Consider the following 25,390-nt stretch of genomic DNA (forward strand, 5'->3'; position numbering starts at 1 on the left):
CCCAATACTTCTTCCCCCGTAATTTTAGCATTCAGAAAAGTGCGATGCTCTTCTGTGAGTCGAGGTAGTGTCACTTTAGATAAAAGATTATTATCAGGAAATTTGTCTCCCTTTTCCGACGAATAAAGGTTTCTATAATACGTGCCTAAAGTCTCAATTATTGTCTTAGGGTTTTTGTGTATCTCCCCCTTTTGATTTTTTATTTGCATGGGTCCCTGAGTTATAGTCCTATTTTTCGCTAAGTTGGCCAGTATTTTCCCTGCTTTATTTCCAAAGCTATGTAATGTAGCTTCTTGCATTGACCTAGCCATTTGTTCCCGTTTTTCCGCCCACTCATTAAAAGCTCTTTGGGCTATTACCCATCTATCTCTATGGTCCCTATCAGGATGCTTTTGAAAAGAAGTATATGCTTCCCTCAATTTATGGGAGGTTTCAGTAAATTTAAGATGAGCCTTTTTCTTCAAATAGGAAACATGTGCTATCGTTCTGCCCCGTAATACTGCCTTCGCCGTATCCCATAATAACATAGGTGTGTCTTTATGTTGATCATTATGTACCATAAATTCCGTCCACCATCCCTTTAATTTCAAGGAAAAATCTTCGTTATCTTTAAGGAAGGAAGGATATCGCCACAGATAGTCCGTTCCTCTGGGATAAATGTTTGCTAGGTCTAGCACCACCGGGGCATGGTCAGAAATCACCAAATCCTGGATAGTAGCTGAGTGGAGCGCACGTACCAGGTTCCCTGAAATAAGGAAGTAGTCAATGCGAGACCAGGAGCTATTAGCATGTGAATAGTGCGTAAATTCCCTATCCTGAGGGTGCAGTAGTCTCCACGCATCCCATAAGGCCGTGGCATTTAACAGAGGACGCATAACTTTATCATGGCCGCGCGGAACATTTGGGGGGCCTTTAGCATTTTTCCTGTCCTCTAGCACAGATACCACCGAGTTGAAATCCCCCCCAATTATTAGATTAAAATGGGCATGTTCTAAAATTTTGGCCTCAAGTCGTTGAAAGAATGATTTGTTGTTTTCGTTCGGGGCAAAAATATTAAAGATTTTATAAATTCCTCCAGGTATCTCCACTGAGACCATCTGAACCCTACCTTCCGTGTCCGCATATGTTTCCAGGACTTGATGTTGTAATCTCCTACTTACTAATGTAATAACCCCTGCTTTCCTTTTAACTGAAGATGACCCATAGACTCCTCCAACCCACAATTTCCCCATCCTCTGTATGTCTGAACCTTCCAGATGAGTTTCCTGAAGGAGCGCAATGTCCGGTTTGAGGCGATTAAGGTGGCGTAATATCTTAATTCTTTTTTGGGGGGAACGTAACCCCTTAACATTCCAGGTGACTATTCTCATAAAGTGCATGTAATAAATGGAAATCCTGCCTTTCGTTTACCATGTTTTTGCTGCCCTCCTTTGCCAAAAAAAAATTCAACCAATTAGACAATTGAACATAGTGCTCACTTGCAATAACGAGAGTAGTAGTAATAATAATAACTCTGTGTAAAATCTCTGCTACTTCACTTGAATCCAAAATCCCCAAACATTTCAAACATCTCCCTCCCCTCCCCCCCCCAACTATACCATAATACTCAGACTTCACTTTTTTCTGATCATCTTCCAAGCTCAGTCAACCTTATACTTGTATAGCATTTAACCAATATAAAGGAGTGTCCCACCTACAAAGAAAGAGAGAAGGAAAAAAAAAAAAAAAAAAAAAAAAAGGTTCTCTTTCCTTTCCTCCGCCTCAGATTTCTTGAACTTTTTCCACTGCGGCTTCTCCAGCCTAAATCAAAAACAGGTGTCCCACCTTGAACTTCATACATCCGACATTTGTCTATTTGTCTCAGGTTCCCTTAAGTTCCTTGTTTTGTTGTCTCCGGTCCTTCGGGGAAGCTGTAGCGAGGTTCACAGAGCTCCCTTTGGTCACTCTCTGGTTCGGTGAGTCGTTGCGCCCTTGTCCTGGAGAATTCCTGAGGTCACGAGGACTGTTGATCCGCTCAATAAAGGCCTCTGCCTCCTTTGGACTTGAGAAAGAATTGTAGGATCCATCCTGATGTCTGATAATCAACGTTGCCGGGTACTTTAACTGGAAGCGTATATTTCTCTTAAATAAGGCAGAGCATATGTATGAGAATGCCCTCCGCTGCCGTGTGACCTCCGCAGAAAAATCCTCGAAGAGCAAGATGCGCGAGCCTTTCACCTCCAAGGGATGTTTCAATTTCTTGTATGCCTGTAATATTTCCTGTTTATCGGAGAAGTCCAAGTATTTCATTATGACTTGTCTTGGGCGTCTGTTATTTTCACTCTCATCACCTCTCCTTGGCGGACCAATGCGGTGCACCCTTTCCACTTTTCTCCTTCCTGCTACTCCCAGGGTTGTAGGAATAGTGGATTCACACAATGTACGTAGCTCACCAACCGGGTATGTTTCAGGCAGGCCGACAATGCGCAAATTGCTTCTTCTGGAGCGGTTCTCCAGATCGTCCACACGGTCCCTCAGGATCAGATTCTCCTTGGCCAGACGCATGACTGTAGTGTGGTCAGAGCCGAAGTCCTCCTCTAGCGTCGACATTCTGGTTTCCATAGCCGCAACCTGTTCCACCGTCTCATCAAGTTGGTTCTGTATGGCACTGAGAGCTTTTGCTATTGATGCTTTAATTGTAGCGGAGATGTCAGGTAGCAAACGATTGGCGACTTCATCAGCCAGACGCTTATAATCCATACCCTCCACTGTTTTGAATACATCCGGGGTCCCCGTGGAATCCTCCATCTCCATCTGATGAGTATTCTCAGGTGACCGAGGGACACTTAATTCTGTATGGGCAGTCACAATCTTTTTTCCACACTGTACGCTGGATGTATGAGGATTTTGTGTTTTGGAGCTGCTACGCAGCAGGTATCTTTCCATCAAATAGTGAGTGAAGGGACGCAAGTTTTGACACTGATTTAGTGTGGGTTGTCAGACAAATCTTGATTCTGCTCCCCCTTTTGTTTATTCTCACTTTCACCCCTTTCTCCCCCCTGCCAGAGTTATATGAATTCTCACTGTCCTGTAACTTTGCAGGGATGTATGTTTAAACTTCCCTCCTTCAGCTTCCTTCACTTTCTCCAGAGCTTTGCACTGATTCTGTATGCCTAGAGATTCAGCACCTGCTTATGCACAGGTCTGGACAAGATGGGGGAAGGGCCCAGGGATTCCCGGCGTTTTAACTCTTCTCTCTGCAGAACTTGTCAGTAGCGTTGTTTGCAGCTGATATCTTATCAGGACTCCAGGAGATTTATTATTCTGCTGCCGGTTAACTGTTTAGTGCTGGGGGAGTGAGTGCTAGGTAAGCTGTGTCCTGCTCTCTGTGTACAGATCTGATGTTAGTGCAGGGCAGGCTCCGGCGCCATCTTTATCATGCTGCCAGATCTTGAGAGGGAGGGGGAGAGCGAAGTTCACCGCGTTGTTTCAAGTGATTATCTCCACGGCTCCCCATGAATATCCCTGCATTCAGCAACTTCACTCACCGGTGGAATGGAGCGGGGGAGGCTGGTGGGATGTCCGGTATATATGTCAGAGCTGCAGGGAATGACAGAGCTCAGGCGTCCTGTGTCCTACATGATCAGCGCAGGAGCCGGAAGTCCCCTTAAGTCTCTTACTGTTTATTTCTGTGAGTTTGCAGTGTGCCTGAGTTTTAGTTTTCCCGTCTGTCTTAATCTGTATTTCCATCATACTCCTTCACTTTCCTTCCCTGGGAGATCACTGACAAAGGCATCTCCACCTTCAGGGAGATCATCTCCACCTTCCAGAGATTAGGGATAGCCTGGCCCTAGGGTCTCTTAGCGTGAGGGACAGTATAGGAGCCCACTGTCCTTTGTTATTCTTCAGTCACATTGTGACAATCAGTCAGATTATTTACTGTACCACATTCCAGAGAACTGGTGCTACGGCAGAGATATCTTGGAGACGGGATTGGGAGGTCTGAATTAACAAAAATGTAACTCTTACCCGCCCCCGTCGCACATGCGATATCTTGTGATAGCTGCCGTAGCAAATATTATCGCTACGGCAGCTTCACACGCACTTACCTGCCCTGCGACGTCGCTCTGGCCGGCGACCCGCCTCCTTCCTAAGGGGGCGGGTCGTGCGGCGTCACAGCGGCGTCACACGGCAGGCGGCCAATAGAAGCGGAGGGGCGGAGATGACCGGGACGTAAACATCCCGCCCACCTTCTTCCTTCCGCATAGCCAGTGGAGGCAAGTAGGAGATGTTTCTCTCTCCTTCGGCTTCATACACAGCGATATGTGCTGCCGCAGGAACGAGGAACAACATCGTACCTGTCGCAGCGAAATTATGGAAATGACCGACACTACACAGATCACCGATTTACGACGCTTTTGCGATCGTTTATCGGTGTATCTAGGCTTTAAACGTTGCGACATCGTTACTGGCGGCGAATGTGCGTCACTTTCGATTTGACCCCGACGACATCGCAGTAGCGATGTCGCAACGTGCAAAGTACCCCTAAGAATGAATTTTTCCCTAATTTAATTTCTGATGTTATAAAATAAATGTACTTTCAAGATAATATCATTAAAAACTAGTAACATTGTGTTTATTTTTAGCAGATGACTGTATTGGGAGTTCAGGTGGACATCTAATATCTTCAGAATGTTTAACAGATGATAAAAGTATCACACATGATACATATGAAGAGCATGCTGTTGTCCCAGATATACCTCCAGTCCTTCCTCGGAAAGTTCTATCATCTGATCTTTTCAAGCAAGTCCAAAATTCTGATTTATCACAGAATTTTAAGCAAAATAAAAGTTACAGAAGGGATGTCGACCAAGAAACGGTTCCTACAAGGGAGAAGCCATTTTCATGTTCAAAATGTGGGAAATGTTTTACCAGGAAATCACATCTTGTTAACCATCAAAGATCTCATACAGGGGAGAAGCCATTTTCATGTTCCGAATGTGGGAAATGTTTTAGTCAGAAATCAAATCTTGTTGCGCATCAAAAATATCACACTGGGAAGAAGCAGTTTTCATGTTCAGAATGTGGGAAATGTTTTATTCGGAAATCACACCTTGTTAGACATCAGAAAAATCACAAAGGGGAGAAGTCATTTTCATGTGTAGAGTGTGAAAAATGTTTCATTCGGAAATCAGATCTTGTTTGGCATCAAAGATCTCACACAGGGGAAAAGCCATTTTCATGTTCAGAATGTGGGAAATGTTTTATTCAGAAATCAAACCTTGTTGTACATCTAAGATCTCACACCGGGGAGAAGCCATTTTCATGTTCAGAGTGTGGGAAATGTTTTATTCAGAAATCAGATCTTGTTAGGCATCAAAGATCTCACACAGGAGAGAAGACATTTTCATGCTCAGAATGTGGTAAATGTTTTACTAGGAAATCAGGTCTTGTTTACCATCAAAAAAAATCACACAAATTAACCATGTTATGTTCTGAATTTAGAAAATGTTATTCTCAGAAATCAGATCTTGTTAAACATGTGAAGAAGCCGCACAGGGAAGGAACATTTTTCAAGTCGTGAATAATTGAAATGTTTAACTGGTAAATCAAGTCTTTCCGACCATCAGAAATCCAACAGAGCGGAGCAGCCATTCTTACTTTCAGAATTTGCCAAATGTTTTTCATCATTAATCAGGTCCTGTTGTCAGATGAGTCACATGGTAGAAGCCATCATGATGTACCATAATTCAAAGGGTTTTATCCAAAAATCGGCTACAATTGCTCAAGTAAAGGGCCATTTACATGCGGCGACATCGCTAACGATATATCGTCGGGGTCACGGTGTTTGTGACGCACATCCGGCGTCGTTAGCGACGTCGCAGCATGTAACACGTATGAGCGACCTTAAACGATCGCAAAATAGCCAAAAATCGTTGGTATGTGAGAGATTGTTCACTTACCAAAAATTGTTGTGTATTCAGTAGCGAGGTTGTTCGTCGTTCTTGCGGTAGCACACATCGCTATGTGTGACACCGCAGGAACAAGCAACAACCTCGTACCTGCGGCCGGCCGCAATGAGGAAGGAAGGAGGTGGGCGGGATGTTCGTCCCGCTCATCTCCGCCCCTCCGCTTCTATTGGACGGCTGCCGTGTGACGTCTCTGTGACGCCGCACGTACCGCCCCCTTAGAAAGGAAGCGGATCGCCGGCCATAGCGACGTCGCAGGGAAGGTAAGTCTGTGTGACGGGTGTAAGCAATGTTGTACGCCACGGGCAGCGATTTGCCCGTGACGCACAACCGACGGGGCGGGTACGCTCTGTAGCGATATCGGTACCGATATCGCAGCATGTAAAGTACCCTTAAGAATTGGTGAGGGAAAGTACCATTTTCTTTCTTTTTAAACTTATCGTATTTTTCGGACCAGAAGACATACCTAGATTTTGAAGAAGGAAAATAGGGAGAAAGATTGAAGCAAAAAATGTGGTCATGCCGCACTGATATGGGGGGATCTGCTGCTGACTCTGTTATAGGGGTACTCTCCCCCAATTTCTAGCGCAATGATGGCTTTCCCTTTAAATAGTGCTTATCACAAATCTGTGGCTGCCTTTTTTTATTTACTAATACAGTGGAGAGCTGCAGATGAGTGAATTTTCTAAATTTAATCCAGTACCAAAATTTTTGGAAGTGTCCCTAATGTCCCCCAAAAGGAACTTCTAGGTTGTGAGATCCCACAACCCTCAGCGATCACTGATCGTGAAAGCGTGAGCTCTTCGACCCCAGCTCTGCGGCATCCTTCTTAAGCAGTTCACTAAAACCTTAAAGTAAGGGACCTCGCTGGATTAGTTGACAGAGGAATTTCTCGTGTTTAGAGCAGCTACAGAGATTTGTGGGATCCCGCTCTGCACACGGAGATCCCACAAACTAGACGTTCGGGCTCAACTTTGCTAGTAAAATTTGTAAAATGTTTTGATACTGGATTGTATTTGTAAAATTGACTAATTTGAGGTTGCCCACTGCTTTAGTTACTAAAAAGATCAAACAATCACTGATCTCGGGAAGACCAGCCAGAAAAGACTGCCGGCAGCCAGCCAGGGCGCTCAACACAGGGAAATCCTAGGTGCATTGCCCCCTGAGAAGTATGCAAATCAAAAAGGTCCATGAAGCCTCCGTTAGGAGTCTCGACACAGAAATTAGCCAGAAATACCCCGCCTTGGTATTTCCCTTGTCATATCTTTAAACCTGTCAAGAGCTGGATATTGACTAAAAGGGCCACTTAATATGGTGGTCTCCTAAAAAGAGCCACTCCTTGGCTAGGTCCTTCCAGGAGGGATATCTGGCTATTTTCTGTGTCGAGACTCCTGACAGAGGCTCCATGGACCTTTTTGATTTGTTTAGTTACCAAAAAGCGCATCCCCAGATTGGAGATAGGAACTCTTAAATATATCATATTGTATATAATTGCATTTCAAAACTTGCTGTTTTGTTAATAAATGCTTGTAAAATATATATTCTTTATGCCTATCTTTATAGTTTAGATGTTATGATTTTGCCTCAGAACCTCTGGAGTTGAGGCAGAGCTGTAGACCTTTCGCAGAAAAATAGTGAGGGGTTGTCACATAGGTGTCTCGGTCAGCTGACAATCCATTGGCAGCAAGTGTTGGAAAACCCCAGAGATTGGCAGCATGTGTTGTTATCTGACAGTTCTCTGTTTCTGCAACAGCGGACTCTATGACCCTGGGAACCTGTCAGGTTTTTCCTCTCAGTTGCCAGCCTCTGACTTCCTTTATAAACCTCACCCTGGTGCCTTCGGTGTGGTTTATAGTTGTTCCTGGCTGTGGTCTGCGGTGGTTGTCTCCTCTTGTTTTCCCTGATAGTTCTGTGGTAGCTGCTCTTAAGAAAAGTATAAAAGTGAAATAAAGTAATAATTTTAAAGTAATCTGCGCCACTTCAAATTATTCAAAAAGGATATAGATAGGGTAAAATAGAGTAACTAGACCAAACGGAAATATTTAAATTTTTTAATTTTTGTTCTTTTATTTTTCCACCAAAAATAGTTATAGACACTCAAACTATTAATCAATTGTTTGATAAAGATCAATAACTAAATGATGCGCATATAAAATATTTGTGGCACAGCTACAAATAAAATATATGTGCACACAAATAAAATCCCCGGCCGGTGGCTGATAGCTGCAATACACAGTATGATATTACATATATTTCAATAGTCGCAGGAAATAATCTTTGAATAAAAATAAATTAAAAAATCATTTAAATTTTTACAAAAAAAACTATTGAAAAAAATGGCGTTTTTTAACTGTTCAAAGTCTGAACAAATTTCTATCAATGTCAATATTAACTCTTGAAAAGTTTCTTAAGACAGGCAGTTCAGTTTATTGATAAAAGAAAAACTCAATTAAAAAGGAGTAAAAATTTGATCCTCCAATTATTCGAAGAGATCAAATCATATAAAAACCACCCAGATGTTAATTTATCCAAAAAGATCTCAAAACGTATATATTTATAAAAGAGAAAAATTATGGAAAAAAAAAAAAGAGAAATTTTGACGAGACTTAAGCCCGCTACACACGCTTCAATATATCTCACAATCCGTCGTTGGGGTCAAGTTGTAAGTGACGCACATCCGGCATCGTTTGTGAGGTATCTGCGTGTGACAGCTACGTGCGATCAGAATTGAACGCAAAACCGTTGATCGCAAACACATCGTATCTTTCTCTAGAATTGAGCGTTTTGTTGCATGAACCTAGTCAATTGTAACGTGTGACATCCCTCATACGATTTTGGTGTCTGAGGCTATGTGCGCAGGTGTGCGCTCTGCACCGCAGCTTAAAAAAGGTCCGCTTCAGAGCGCAGCTGAAAAGCTGCGTTCTGAAGCGCCTCACAATGTCTGTCATTCACTAATCTCTGTCAGTCGGTCACTATCTCTGTCCCTCACTCTCTGTCCATGTCAGTCTATCCCCCTTTCTCATATACTCACCGATCCCCGGCGCTGCACGGCATTCACACTGCTCCGGCGGCTTTTACTGTTTTGAAAAAGCCGGCCGCCCATTAAACAATCTCGTATTCCCTGCTTTCCCCGCCCACCGGCGCCTATGATTGGTTAGAGTGAGACACGCCCCCACGCTGAGTGACAGGTGTCACACTGCACCCAATCACAGCAGCCGGTGGGCGTGTCTATACTGTGTAGTGAAATAAATAATTAAATAATTAAAAAAAACGGCGTGCGGTCCCCCCCAATTTTAAAACCAGCCAGATAAAGCCATACGGCTGAAGGCTGGTATTCTCAGGATGGGGAGCTCCACGTTATGGGGAGCCCCTCAGCCTAACAATATCAGCCAACAGCCGCCCAGAATTGCCGCATACATTATATGCGACAGTTCTGGGGCTGTACCCGGCTCTTCCCGATTTGCCCTGGTGCGTTGGCAAATCGGGGTAATAAGGAGTTATTGGTAGCCCATAGCTGCCACTAAATCCTAGATTAATCATGTCAGGCATCTATGAGACACCTTCCATGATTAATCTGTAAATTACAGTAAATAAACACCCACACCCGAAAAAAATCCTTTATTAGAAATAAAAAACACACACATATACCCTGGTTAACCACTTTAATCAGCCCCAAAAAGCCCTCCATGTCCGGCGTAATCCAGGATGCTCCAGCGTCGCTTCCAGCGCTGCTGCATGGAGGTGACCGGAGCTGCAGAATACACAGCCGCTCCGGTCACCTCCACGCAGGTAATGAAGACAGCCGTGCGATCAGCTGAGCTGTCAGTGAGGTTACCCGCTGTCACTGGATCCAGCGGTGGCCGCGGCTAACCTCAGTGACAGCTCAGCTGATCGCGCTACTCACCTCAGTTGCTGCGTGGAGGTGATAGGAGCGGCGGTGAGTAGCGCGATCAGCTGAGCTGTCACTGAGGTTACCCGCGGCCACCGCTGGATCCACCGCTGGATCCAGTGACAGCGGGTAACCTCAGTGACAGCTCAGCTGATCGCACGGCTGTCTTCATTACCTGCGTGGAGGTGACCGGAGCGGCGGTGTATTCTGCAGCTCCGGTCACCTCCATGCAGCAGCGCTGGAAGCGACGCTGGAGCATCCTGGATTACGCCGGACATGGAGGGCTTTTTGGGGCTGATTAAAGTGGTTAACCAGGGTATATGTTTGTGTTTTTTATTTCTAATAAAGGATTTTTTTCGGGTGTGTGTGTGTTTATTTACTGTAATTTACAGATTAATCATGGAAGGTGTCTCATAGATGCCTGACATGATTAATCTAGGATTTAGTGGCAGCTATGGGCTGCCAATAACTCCTTATTACCCCGATTTGCCAACGCACCAGGGCAAATCGGGAAGAGCCGGGTACAGCCCCAGAACTGTCGCATATAATGTATGCGGCAATTCTGGGCGGCTGTTGGCTGATATTGTTAGGCTGGGGGGCTCCCCATAACGTGGAGCTCCCCATCCTGAGAATACCAGCCTTCAGCCGTATGGCTTTATCTGGCTGGTTTTAAAATTGGGGGGGACCGCACGCCGTTTTTTTTAATTATTTAATTATTTATTTCACTACACAGTATAGACACGCGCACCGGCTGCTGTGATTGGTTGCAGTGTGACACCTGTCACTCAGCGTGGGGGCGTGTCTCACTGTAACCAATCATAGGCGCCGGTGGGCGGGGAAAGCAGGGAATACGAGATTGTTTAATGGGCGGCCGGCTTTTTCAAAACAGTAAAAGCCGCCGGAGCAGTGTGAACGCTGTGCAGCGCCGGGGATCGGGGATTGGTGAGTATGAGAGAGGGCTGCTAACTTCAGTCACTTAGGAGATTAGCGGTCACCGGTGAGCCCTTCACTGGTGACCGCTAATCAGGGCGTGACACAGACAGAGCCGCAGCATGACCGTGAAGTCGGGTGAAGTTCACCCGAGTTCATTCTGGTTGTGCGGCTCTGTCTGTGTCTGCTGTCATCTGCCATTCAGCTCTGCTACATGGCTGTCTGTGTCTGCTGTTAGCGGCCATGTAGCAGAGCTGAACGGCAGATGACATAGTAAAAACGCATCCCTACACATTACACACGCTTGGCAAGTCAATAAATAAAAAAAAAAAAAAAGGTGCCCAATGCATACGTCACAGAACACATGATCTAAAGGATCGCACACAAAATTGATCAATTTAACATAGACTACTAACGCTCGTGTGACAGCAAATGAACGACCTACGTGCAATCTCATAAGATCCCGTATGCAACCTGGGCGTGTCACATCGCAAATGCGATTGTACAACTAATTGCAACGTGTAAAGTGGGCTTTAGGTTCATCCGTTGCAATAAAACAAATTTCAGATTAGGGGCATCCGAAGTGCACAATAGGAGGAGTACAATAGAAACTAATCAATATGAAATTATTGACGAGAAAGAGTGTTCCCTACAAAGGGAAAGTGAGGTGGAAGAATTAGACTTTTCTGTACATGAAACCTCAGTGGACTTCCTACTGTAGAGCCCTCAAACAAATAATAATATACCTAATATACTGCTAACTCCCATTGTAATTCAAACTAATGATTCCAATACCCAACAAATTAACAATACAGATATTAATATAGACATACGTACTCATAATTTAGGAGATGCAAATGAACCAAGTACATCACAAAATTTTAATATTAATACGCGTAATAAAAACACGAGGATTTCCCCCCTAGGAATACAAAAACATATGGGGGGCCAACAATAATTCAAATAAAATAAAGAAAGACAAAACCCACCACTTTGGATTTTTTCATAGTGGGAAGAAAAAAAACGCAAGAGGGGCTGTAGGGGAGGGAAACTCACCGAAAAGAAAACAGACAACCAGATAGTAAAGGACCCCCAAAAATTTTTTAATCTTAGTCAATGTAATCTAACCAAAAATAAAACATCATTATTATATTTACACCCACCACAAATTTCAAATCGATTCCAAGCCTTTATTGGAATTAAACAATTTAAGAAGAAATTAGCGTTAAAAAATTTTTCATGAAAAATCTTATATTGAATCAAATCCCTAACAATTCAATTCTAACGTGAAACATACTGACTTAAAAGGTAAATCAAATTTTCATTCTCAAAACGATTATTCAGACGTGTTGTTAACTGCCCAGCAGACAAAGGGGGTGGTATTGTAATTAGGGACCTAGAGAATTATGAAAAGGAGTCAGCTCGACTTTTGGGGGATAGGAAAACATATGAAGTCCTAAAAAAGGACCCTACACGTCAGTATAATGAAGAATTAAATGTCTTAGTTAAAAAAGGTTTTGAATTAAAAATTTAGAATAAGGAAGAAGCTACATATATTAAAAACCAGACCCCTAGGATAGCTGTATTCTACCACATACCAAAAATCCACAAATCATCAGAAAATCCACCGGGACGCCCTATAATATCAGGGATCGGCTGTCTGACAGACAATTTATCCAAATATATTGATACACATCTCCAAAAATGTGTTTCATTATTGCCGGCATATCTTAAGGCTAGTACCCAGGTACTACGACTCTTGCAAAAAATTACCGTATTTTTCGCTTTATAAGACGCACTTTTGTTCCCCCAAATTTTGGGGGAAAGTAGGGGGTGCGTCTTATAAGCCGAATATACGGGGGGGGGAGGGGGGGTGGTATATATATATGTACCCTGCAGCGTCCAGGGGAGGTGGGGGCAGCAGCTCTGGAGCACAGTGGAACGCTGCGGGCTGCTGCCTTTGATCTCCTGCACCCGCTCATATAATATGCACAGCCGCTGTCCATCTCTGTTGGTGCTGAAATCGCACGCAGTGAGGGGCTGGAGCAGCCGTGCATATTATATGAGCCTGCGTCCCAGTGTGATCGCACATGCCCACCCCTGTGTTAGATTTGGCCCCCAGGCTGCTGCTCATTCTAAAATAAAAAATCTTTACTTACCCTGCAGCGTTTCTCCCCGTGTCCCTGCTTCCACTGTGATCAGGCAGAGATCTCAGGCTGCTGTGCCGATCACATGACCGCACTGACAACCAGGAAGTAAGGAAGAACAGAAGCACGGAGCAGACAGGAGGGAGCTCAGCGCTGGAGCAGATAAGGAAAGAGGGTTTTATTTTACTTTGGGCAGCAGCCTAGGGGCCATATCTGACACAGGGGGACTTGTGCGATCTATAGGGGCCCATGGGCAGCACTATGGGGGCGATATCTGACACAGGGGGACTTGTGCGATCTATAGGGGCCCATGGGCAGCACTATGGGGGCGATATCTGACACAGGGGGACTTGTGCGATCTATAGGGGCCCATGGGCAGCACTATGGGGGCGATATCTGACACAGGGGGACTTGTGCGATCTATATAGGGGCCATGGGCAGCACTATGGGGGCGATATCTGACACAGGGGGACTTGTGCGATCTATAGGGGCCATGGGCAGCACTATGGGGGTGATATCTGACACAGGGGGACTTGTGCGATCTATATAGGGGCCATGGGCAGCACTATGGGGGCGATATCTGACACAGGGGGACTTGTGCGATCTATATAGGGGCCATGGGCAGCACTATGGGGGTGATATCTGACACAGGGGGACTTGTGCGATCTATATAGGGGCCATGGGCAGCACTATGGGGGCGATATATAACACAGGGGGACTTGTGCGATCTATATAGGGGCCATGGGCAGCACTATGGGGGCGATATATAACACAGGGGGACTTGTGCGATCTATATAGGGGCCATGGGCAGCACTATGGGGGCGATATATAACACAGGGGGACTTGTGCGATCTATATAGGAGCCATGGGCAGCACTATGGGGGCAATATCTAACACAGGGGGACTTGTGCGATCTATAGGGGCCATGGGCAGCAGCATGGGGGCGTTATCTAACACGGGAACGTGTGCAATCCATAGGGGACCATAGGCAGCACAGGGGAACGTGTGCCATCACAAGGGGGCTATATTCAATATAAGGGGGCCATATCCAGATTAAGGGGGCTAATTTTAGGATGGGGGGCTATGAGGGACATATACCCTATATGATTTGTTAGAGGGACACTGGCATTATAAGATGGACCCCATTTACCATTAAAAAAAAAAATTCTCTTTTCCTTCACCAAATTTGGGGGTGCGTCTTATAATCAGGTGCGTCTTATAAAGCGAAAAATACGGTAAGTGTTAATGAGTTTTATCTACACGAGACAGAAGAGAGAAAGACATACCTATCAAGGGATCACTAAAAGATTGTATCATGTAAAATTGGAAATCTTTATTACAAAAAGGAAAAATACATAGATCTCCTCACTGGGAGTCAAGGCACACCAAAAGACAGTTAAAAACACTTAAAGGCAGACATGTATTCCCAAGCCAAAAAGCAATATATATAATTGCCTTATTCTGTCTGTCTGTCTTGCTCCAAAATTGTGTCATTACAGTGACATTGTGTCCTTACAGTGACAACCGTCAGAATGGCCGCTGGGCTCGGCCTGGCCCCGCCCCTCCACACAGATTGGCCGCTCGGCTCGGCCTGGCCCCGCCCCCCGCATGGATTACCCATTTGGCCAGGCCCGCCCCCCGCTCACGATGCCCGCTAGGCCACGCCCCCTCACACTATGCCCGCTAGGCCATGCCCCCTCACATTATGCCCGCTAGGCCACGCCCCCTCACACTATGCCCGCTCGGCCACGACCCCTCACACTATGCCCGCTCGGCCACGCCCCCCGCACACGGGCACCTGTACACCTCCCCCCCAGGACAACTCCTCCCATTATACTCCTCTTTCCCCAGGACTACTCCTCCCATTATACTCCTATTATAATCCTCCTATTATACTCCTCTCTGAGGGGTTCGCAGCATGGGGGATGGAGCACGATGGGGAGTTCAGCATGGGGGATGGAGCACGATGGGGGGATGAAACACGATGGGGGGTGCGCAGCATGGGGGATGGAGCACGATGGGGGGTGCAGCATGGGGGATGGAGCACGATGGGGGGTGCGCAGCATGGGGGATGGAGCACGATGGGGAGTGCAGTATGGGGGATGGAGCACGATGGGGGGTGCAGCATTGGGGGGTGGACCACGATGGGGGATGCCCAGAATGGGGGGATGAAACACGATGGGGGGTGCGCAGCATGGGGGATGGAGCACGATGGGGGTGCGCAGCATGGGGGATGGAGCACGATGGGGGGTGCGCAGCATGGGGGATGGAGCACGATGGGGGGTGCGCAGCATGGGGGATGGAGCACGATGGGGGATGCGCAGCATGGGGGAAGGAGCCCAATGGGGGGTGCAGCATGGGGGGGTGGACCACGATGGGGGGTGCACACCTCCCCCCAAAACACACACCGCCACACACGCACCGCACAACACACCACACACACACTGGGAACCACAAACACCGCCCTACACAGACACCCAAACACACACAGACAATGCTGCACACACACAACACACAAACACCGCGGCACACACAAATATATGCACATACCGCGCAACACACACATTGCACAAAACATACCTCCCCCAAAACACACCCACGCACCCCAAACACACACACCCACACAAACTGCGCAACACACACAGCACCACTCACACACACAACGCTACAGACACACAGCGCTCCACAAACAATGCAACACACAACGCAACACACAAACAACACCACTCTCACACACCCCCCTACCCAGACAACACCCAGAACATTTACAGCGCCCTACACAAACACTTGGCAACTACACACAACAACATCTATCTATATATATATATATATATATATACTAGAAGGTGGCCCGATTCTACGCATCGGGTATTCTAGAATTTACGTATTGTGTAGTTCATGTATGATTTTTGTTATATATATGTGCGGTATGTGCGTATATTTGTGTGTGCAGCGTTGTCTGTGTGTGGGTGTCTGTGTAGGGCAGTTGTTTGTGGTTTCCAGTGTGTGTGTGTGGTGTGTTGTGCAGTGCGCGCGCGCGCGCGTGTGTGTGTTGGGGGGAGGTGTGCACTCTCTATCGTGCTCCATCCCCTATGCTGCGCACCCCCCATCGTGCTACATCTCCCATCCTGCGCACTCCCAAACGTGCTCCATCCGCCATGCTGCGCACTCCCAAACGTGCTCCATCCGCCATGCTGCGCACTCCCCATCGTGCTCCATTCTCCATGCTGCGCACTCCCCATCGTGCTCCATCCGCCACGCTGCGCACTCCCCATCGTGCTCCATCTCCCATGCTGCGCACTCCTAAACGTGCTCCATCCGCCATGCTGCGCACTCCCAAATGTGCTCCATCCACCATGCTGCGCACTCCCAAACGTGCTCCATCCGCCATACTCCACACTCCCTATCGTGCTCCATGCCCCATGCAGCGCACTCCCCATCGTGCTCTATCCCCTATGCTGCGCACCCCCCATCGTGCTCCATCATCCATGCTGCGCACTCCCAAACGTGCTCCATCCGCCATGCCGCGCACTCCCAAACGTGCTCCATCCGCCATGCTGCGCACTCCCAAACGTGCTCCATCCGCCATGCTGGGCACTCCCCATCGTGCTCCATCCCCCATGCAGTGCACTCCCTATCGTGCTCCATCCCCTATGCTGCGCACCCCCCATCGTGCTCCATCTCCCATGCTGCGCACTCTCAAACGTGCTCCATCCGCCATGCTGCGCACTGCCAAACGTGGTCCATCCGCCATGCTGCGCACTCCCAAACATGCTCCATCCGCCATACTCCGCACTCGCCATCGTGCTGCATCCGCCATGCTGCGCACTCCCAAACGTGCTCCATCCGCCATGCTGCGCACTCCCAAACGTGCTCCATCCGCCATGCTGCGCACTCCGAAACGTACTCCATCCGCCATGCTGCGCACTCCCAAACGTGCTCCATCCGCCATGCTGCGCATTACCAAACGTGCTCCATCCGCCATGCTGCGCCAGCATCAGCCTCTCTACCCGCATCATCAGCCTCTCTGCCCGCAGCATCAGCCTCTCTCCTCCCAGCATCAGCGTCTCTGTCCCTAGCATCAGGCTCTCTCCTTCCAGCCTCCCTCAGCATCAGCCTCCCTTTCCCAGCCTTCCCAAGGATCAGCCTCTCTCCTCCCAGCCTCCTTCCTCCCAGCCTCCCCCTCCCAGCCTCCCTCAGCATCAGCCTTCCTCTCCCAGTCTCCCCCAGCATCAGCCTCCCCAAGCATCAGCCTCCACCAGCATCAGCCTCTGTTCTTCCAGCCTCCTCCAGCATCAGCTTCCCTAAGCATCAGCCTCCCTCGTCCCAGCCTCCCTCAGCATCAGCCTCTCTCCTTCCAGCCTCCCTCAGCATCAGCCTCCTCTCCCCAGCCTTCCCTAGGATCAGCCTCTCTCCTCCCAGCTTCCTTCTTCCCAGCCTTCCCATCCCAGCCTCCTTCAGCATCAGCATTTCCCTCTTCCCCATGATCAGCCTCTCTGCTCCCAGCCTCCTTCAGCACGCCCTGCTCCTCTGCCGACACTCACACACCCGATCGCATGCACTCACACACACACCCGATCGCATCCACTCACACACACACCCGATCGCATCCACTCACACACACACCCGATCGCATCCACTCACACACACACCCGATCGCATCCACTCACACACACACCCGATCGCATCCACTCACACACACACCCGATCGCATCCACTCACACACACCCGATCGCATCCACTCACACACACCCGATCGCATCCACTCACACACACCCGATCGCATCCACTCACACACACCCGATCGCATCCACTCACACACACCCGATCGCATCCACTCACACACACAGACACTGACGATATCGCACTTACGCGCTCATACTCACAACATCCGGGGATATCACATGCTTCTGGCCATGTGATCCTCCGTCAGGTCCTGGAAGATCACAACAGCACATTTTCGCCGCCGAGAAGCAAGCGATATCCCAGGATGTCGTGAGTATGTGGATGCGATGTGAGGTGTGTGTGAGGTGTGTATGAGAGTGAGTGTGAGTGTGATCTGATGTGTGTGTATGTTTGTGTGTGTGCGTGTGGACCTTCCGGCGCAGCAGGACCTTGATGGGCTTGTAACCATGCGAGCATGGTTACCAACGTATCCACACCACTCCCACCACTGCCGTGGGAGCGGGGGCCGGGGGAGGGGGAGGGAGTACAGTACTCACCTCCGTGACAGCGCTTGTAACCATGCGAGTATCCACACCACCCCTTTGGGAGCGGGGGCCGGGGGGGGGGGGGGGGTTGGGGGGGGATAGGGAGTACCGTACTCACCTCCGTGACAGCCGTGTCAGTTAGAGAAATGCGCGGGGGGAGGGAGGGGGTGGGGCCAGAGCTAACGTGCATTGCGTGAGGGGGGCGGGGCGTGGCGTGGCTGAATTGCCAATGCCTGCAGGGTGCCGGGGCGAGAGGCCAATCTGTGGGGGGGGCGGAGCCTGGGCGAGCGGCTGGCCAATCCGTGTGGGGGCGCAGCCTGGGCGAGCGGCCAATCCGTGTGGGGGGGCGGGGCCATGGCGAGCCCAGCGGCCAATCAGCTTTGTGTCACCGTAAGGACACAATTTTGGAGCATGACAGACAGACAGACAGATAGACAGACAGACAGACAGACAGACAGAGAATAAGGCAATTATATATATAGATAAAACAATATATATAACAAAAATCATACATTAACTACACAATACGTAAATTCTAGAATACCCGATGCGTTAGAATCGGACCACCTTCTAGTTTATAATAAGTATCAATAAATCACGATGTTTCTTAACACCCCTCATGCAAATGCAGCATTGATAAATAGTACAACCTGCTATGCAGCATACAATATTGACCACATAATACAAAATATGATAAAGTATAATGTGCAGGCTTGAGCAGAGCCTTAGATATAATATGGTATGTTAAGGAAGACTATAGTACCTCAGGGGTCACAGGCTGTCGTTTGGAGTAACAGTGGTCTAGTGGACCTTTTCTAAATGGCCTGTTTGTAACAGTCTAACAGACAATATAAGGGACACTTTTTGAGGACCACAGTAACACAGACAAAGCCAGGAGGTACAAACCCTGGTCAATATGAACATATATTCATATATACACATAAAGTGCAGTAATAAGCACAGGCAGTATGAGCAAACCCCTGAATTCAAAGAGCATAAGAATGAGGCTCACTGAGTTCGCCAGTTCAGGGCAAGGCAGGTTGAAACCAATTACACTATCTTGTACGGACAATGTGTGTGAGTCAACCCTTGAAAAACCGCAGTGCTAATATCAGAACTAGAGATTAAATGCCATAGTCAAGGCCTGCAAATGTATGATGCAAACAAAGAGTGCAATAATACGCACAGGCAAAATGCACATATAATACTATAGTTGTGTGGGCTAGCCGAAACAGTATTTAGGCACACCCTATTCAGCATACCTCCCAACTTTTAAAGAAGGAAAAGAGTGACAAAGTTTGCGGCGCGCGGAGCGCGCCGCGGCAAATTTTTAGGCCACGCCCCCTAACCACACCCATTTCACAGTCACGCCCATATCCACTCCCCATCCACACCCATTCAGCACAAACACGCAGGCAGCCGGCGGGCCTCCAGCACGGACACGCAGGCAGCCGGCGGGCCTCCAGCACGGACACGCAGGCAGCCGGCGGGCCTCCAGCACGGACACGCAGGCAGCCGGCGGGCCTCCAGCACGGACACGCAGGCAGCCGGCGGGCCTCCAGCACGGACACGCAGGCAGCCGGCGGGCCTCCAGCACGGACACGCAGGCAGCCGGCGGGCCTCCAGCACGGACACGCAGGCAGCCGGCGGGCCTCCAGCACGGACACGCAGGCAGCCGGCGGGCCTCCAGCACGGACACGCAGGCAGCCGGCGGGCCTCCAGCACGGACACGCAGGCAGCCGGCGGGCCTCCAGCACGGACACGCAGGCAGCCACAGTGAGGCGGCCGGTCGCCCGCACAGTGAGGCGGCCGGTCGCCTTCACAGACAGGCGGCCGGCCGCCTTCACAGACAGGCGGCGGGCCGCCCGCACAGAGAGGCGGCCAGCCGCCCGCACAGAGAGGCGGCCGGCTGCCCGCACAATGAGGCGGCGGGCCGCCCGCACAGACAGGCGGCGGGGGGCGCCCGCACAGACAGGCGGCAGGGGGGCGCCCGCACAGACAGGCGGCAGGGGGGCGCCCGCACAGACAGGCGGCAGGGGGGCGCCCGCACAGACAGGCGGCAGGGGGGCGCCCGCACAGACAGGCGGCGGGGGGCGCCCGCACAGACAGGCGGCGGGTGGCGCCCGCACAGACAGGCGGCAGGGGGGCGCCCGCACAGACAGGTGGCGGGCCGACCGCACAGACAGGCGGCCGGCCGACCGCACAGACAGGCGGCCGGCCGACCGCACAGACAGGCTCCGGCCGGGGGTGAGGGGGGAGGGAGGGAAATCAGCGCTGGGGAGATTAGTTTACTGTACCAGCAGCAGCACAGGCAGCGCTCCTCTCTATGCCACGTCTACTAGGATGGTAGGAGGGAAAAGCAGGGAGGCGGAGAGAGAGTGGGTGGGCGGAGCCCGGGAGCCGGCCGTCCCGCCCGTGGCAACGGGACAAACAACGTAAAGCGTGAAAGTCCCGCTGTATCCGGGACGGTTGGGAGGTATGCAGCATGTTAGAATGTGTACATAAGATCCCGCTGGTGGTGGCCGCAGCTTATAGGCCCCAAATCTGGTGACAGGTTCCCTTTAAAGTGAACCTGTCAGGTGCAATATGCACTCAGAGCCAGGAGCAGTTCTGGGCACATATTGCTAATCCCTGCCTAACCGTCCCTGTATACACTAGCATAGATAAAGAGATCAAGAACAAATATTTTTAAAGATCTTATATCTTATGCTAATGAGCGCGGGGACTAGTCCGAAGGGCGTTACTTCACTTGGCTAGTCGGCTCGCATAGCATGTTAGCATGTTATTACGCCCCTGTGTGAGTACTAATACGCTATGTGAGCCGACTAGCCAAGTGAAGTAACGCCCTTGGGACTAGTCCCCGCGCTAATTAGCATAAGATATAAGCTCTTTAAAAATACTTTTTCTATAGATGCCTTTATCTATGCTAGTGTATACAGGGACAGTTAGGCAGGGATTAGCAATATACACCCAGAACTGCTCCTGGCTCTGAGTGCAGATTGCACCTGATAGGTTCCCTTTAAAGGGAAACTGTCACCAGAAATTTAGCAAAAAAAATAAAAGATTCCCCTCTGCAGCTCCTGGGCTGCATTCTGGAAAGGTTCCTGTTGTTATTGTGCCCACTTTGAGACCTAAAAAAATACTTTATGAAGTCTTACCTTTTTGTATGCAAATCTGTTTTTATGGTCACGGGGGCGGGCTGCCTGGCGTCCGTTATTCCCCCTCCTGCCGCTGTACGCCGTCCCCCATTGCTCATTTCCATACATGAGGACGCCTTCCTCATGTAACTGTCCTCCTGAAGTTTTGTGCATGCCCAGTGCCACTCTCGCGGGACTGAGCACTGTGCAAAGTGTGAACGCTTTTGAGGTGATTGCGCAGGCGCGAGATTATGGGCGGCGCTGTGATTGTCATCAGCAGCGTCATCCAAGTACCTGCCCATAATCTTGTGCCCGCGCTTCTCACTCTGCCTCCACCGTTATGCGCAAGCACTGGCCATATGAACCACGTTACCTATTACCATGGGCGCGAGATTATGGGCGGCGCTGTGATTGTCATCAGCAGCGTCATCCAAGTACCTGCCCATAATCTCGTGCCCGTGCTTCTCACTCTGCCTCCACCGTTATGCGCAAGCACTGGCCATATGAACCACGTTACCTATTACCATGGGCGCGAGATTATGGGCGGCGCTGTGATTGTCATCAGCAGCGTCATCCAAGTACCTGCCCATAATCTCGTGCCCGCGCTTCTCACTCTGCCTCCACCGTTATGTGCAAGCACTGGCCATATGAACCACGTTACCTATTACCATGGGCGCGAGATTATGGGCGGCGCTGTGATTGTCATCAGCAGCGTCATCCAAGTACCTTCCCATAATCTCGTGCCCGCGCTTCTCACTCTGCCTCCACCGTTATGCGCAAGCACTGTCCATATGAACCATGTTACCTATTACCGTGGGCGCGAGATTATGGGCGGCGCTGTGATTGTCATCAGCAAAGTCATCCAAGTACCCGCCCATAATCTCGTGCAAGCGGTAATAGGTAACATGGTTCATATGGCCAGCACTTGCGCATAACGGTGGAGTCAGAGGGAAAAGTGCGGGCACGAGATTATGGGCGGGTACTTGGTTAACGCTGTTGATGACAATCACAGCGCCGCCCATAATCTCGTGCCTGCGCAATCACCTGAAAAAGCGTTCACATGCGCAAATCTTCGGGAGGACAGTTACATGAGGAAGGCGTTCTTGTGTATGTAAATGAGCAATGGGGGACTGCGTAAAGCGGCAGGAGGGGGAATAACGGACGCCAGACAGCCCGCCCCCGTGACCATAAAAACACATTTGCATACAAAAAGGTAAGACTTCATAAAGTATTTTTGTAGGTCTCAAAGGGGGCACAATAACAACAGGAACCTTTCTAGAAGCAGCCCAGGAGCTGCAGAGGGGAATCTATTACTTTTATTGTGAAATTTCTGCTGACATGTTCCCTTTAACTGGTAGGGGAGCCAGGATAAAGCAGAGCTGAAGTTGTTGGGAAGCTAGGACCCAGCAGCTCCACAGGCAGGAGACCACTGATCGGTAAGCTAATAGAAGCCTGCAGATGTCACTCTGCATAGGTTATTACTGGCCAGTGCTATCTGCAGGAGAGAGAAGTGCTGATTGCACGGTCTCCTCAGCGTCCTGACTCCCCGTGTATCTGCAGCAGTGAGAAGCCGCACAGGGGGAGTCAGAGAACAGCTGCAGAGAAACGCAGGCTCCAGGACTGGGGGGGTCGGCTCTGGGGGAGGGGGGATCGCTCTGCTGCAGGGAGGGGTCGCTCTGCTGCAGGGGGTGATTCATACCTCAGCAGCAGTCACAGGAGTAGGTGCGCGGTCGGCTCTGTAATGAATAGAAGGGAGAAACAGCGAGGCGGGGCTACAGTGGGTGGGTGGAGCCCGGGATAAACAGCCTCACGGGCGGGACCCGGGATCAAAGGCTCAGAAGAGGGACTGTCCCGCTGTATCCGGGACGGTTGGGAGGTATGCTATTCAGTGGTTCAGGGTGATGCCAGTTAGACCCATACTCACTATCCCAAAGGGGGAGAAAACATATGCAGCAGGGTGTAAGAGAGTGAACTATGACAATACAGGGCGAGCATTAGGACCCTGCAGAGTCTGTCTGAGCGATAAACAGGAAGTAGTTGTGGAGATCCAGGAAATAGAGAGAGGGAGGGTGGTGTCCATGGCAACGTGTTTTGTCAACAGAGCAGGTGAAGCAATATGGGCCTTAAACAGTTGGTTGTAAGCCCCGGTTGGTGACCAAGAGACTTGTTGGTGAACAGAGCCAGTGACAGCATCTGAGGAGAGTGAAGGGAAACAGAAATTGCGGAGACAATACCACATCACTGTGTGATAAGCGATCCAGTTGTGCGGACCTGGGTCCAACTAAAAGGGCGTCTGAGGAGAAGCTGAGGAGGTGTTTCCCCCTTGACAGAGCAAGTAATTGACGTCCAGTAAGGCCGTGAGTGACTGCGATAAGAGAGACGGCGTCCGGTGCCATCCCCATTGGAAGGATTCTGACAAGCCCTGGAGAGGAGTGATCCCCAGACTGCGTCCTGAGGCTACAGAATTAAAGTGCTTGACAGGTGACTCTGGCATTGGCTGATAGCTGCCAAACTTTGTTTTCTTTTTTTTTGCAATAAGTGCTTATTTTTGGCGCCAAAGTTTTATTTTTATTTTTCTTTTTCTGGACTTGCTGCAGCCCACGCGGAAACACAGCGGTGTAAAGTTACATTGGAGTTTAATGGTACCATAGGTTTTGAGATACCCGGGTATCCCTGTGATAAGTGTATAGTCATCATTAATTTAGTGTATTGTATTATTATCTGTGATAAGTTATACTCAGTGCGCCATCTCAGAGGTTCCATCAGACCACCCTCACCTAATTTACATCGTCTTTCCAGTTTGATAAGTTTAACGTGTAGGTAAATTTGTTCCGGGTCATAAATGTGATTTACATAACCTGGGATCTCTGAGCTCGGTGCATTGATTTTCGGCTAACGCTTAGTGTGTGAAATTATTAATGGTAATGTTTTTAAGGGGATTTTGAGCTTATTATATTCTACATTTCACCGTAATTTGATCCCCATTTCAGTAAAATACTGTTGTTCATTTCTGCCTCAGTCTCGGTCTGTGACTCACTGGATCTTAATAGGACCTCTGGTCATTACATTTTTGGCGTAGTCGGCAGGATCCAGTGTTTGTCATGGACGGAGGCGGCGAGGGAAGAAATTATCCCACCGCATCAGCAGCCCCGCTGCTGGGTGCGGATCTTTTGGCAGCCGCGGCGAATGGAGGAGGGCATGTACCGGTAGGAGCTTTACTCCAGCACATGCCGAAATACGACGGGCGTAACATGGCGTTGCAGGATTGGGCGGAGAGGGTCCAGAGTATTCTGCGGATGTGTAATCTGACTCCCGCATTACGAGCAGAACTGGCATTGAATGCACTAGAAGGCGACGCTAGGCGGACGGTGATGGTACGACCTGCGGCTGAGAGAAGTACGTTAGAGAAAATTTTGGTACTGTTAGAAGGGAGTTCTGGGGGCCGGGCCCGTGTGACCCAGCTTCGATCATTTTTCTTTAACCACCCTCAAAAGGAAAGTGAGTCTCTGATGCAGTACTCTAATACGCTACAGGAAACATTGAATGAAGTGCAGCGACTAGACCCAGGGGCCCTGGGAGCGTTCCGGGAGGTAGACCACTTGCTCCGGGACCAATTCATCACAGGGTTAGCTAACAGGCTCCTTCGGGATAAACTGTATGAGGTGGCCCGGGCTACCCCAGAAATATCTTTCTGGCAGATTTACCAGGCCGCGGTGGAAAGGGAGGCAGAGTCCACTCTGGTAGTTCAAGGAGCTGTGGACAGTACACGGCTGGAGGGAGGCGGAATGCAATTGTCAGGAGCGGAAGGACTGGTAGATGTTGTACAATCTCTGCGTGCTGAGTTGAAGGAGCTAAAGCTGGAAGTGTCTAAAATCAGAGCTGGGTCGTCCCCTACTCCCCTGGAGAGGCCACCAGCTACACCCTCTGGGATGGTGATTTCACCGACAGCCAGACCGCCCTCTTTGAATGACTCAAGCCCCCGTCCACGGGGAGCAGTCACCTGCTGGAGGTGCGGCCGCCGGGGACACATCTCATGATACTGCCGGATGTCCACAGTCCCCGAGACTCCTCCGCCGACGTTAAACTCCCAGCCGCTGCCTTGAGGGGGCAATTCGCAGCGGCCCCCCCC

The 25,390-nt window shown here is 49.5% G+C and overlaps 1 protein-coding gene across 1 annotated transcript in view; it reads left to right on the plus strand.

Annotated features, from left to right (window-relative positions):
• The window catches only part of LOC142313109 (uncharacterized), a 103,245-nt gene that overhangs the window by 5,928 nt on the left and 71,927 nt on the right, over nt 1-25,390 (plus strand). Inside the window, exon 3 of the mRNA XM_075352093.1 lies at nt 4,626-5,559. Within this exon, the coding sequence (XP_075208208.1) occupies nt 4,626-5,559 (934 nt within the window). The remainder of the gene's footprint in view (nt 1-4,625; nt 5,560-25,390) is intronic.

Source organism: Anomaloglossus baeobatrachus, chromosome 5 (assembly GCF_048569485.1).
Source record: "Anomaloglossus baeobatrachus isolate aAnoBae1 chromosome 5, aAnoBae1.hap1, whole genome shotgun sequence".
Lineage (NCBI taxonomy): Eukaryota > Metazoa > Chordata > Amphibia > Anura > Aromobatidae > Anomaloglossus > Anomaloglossus baeobatrachus.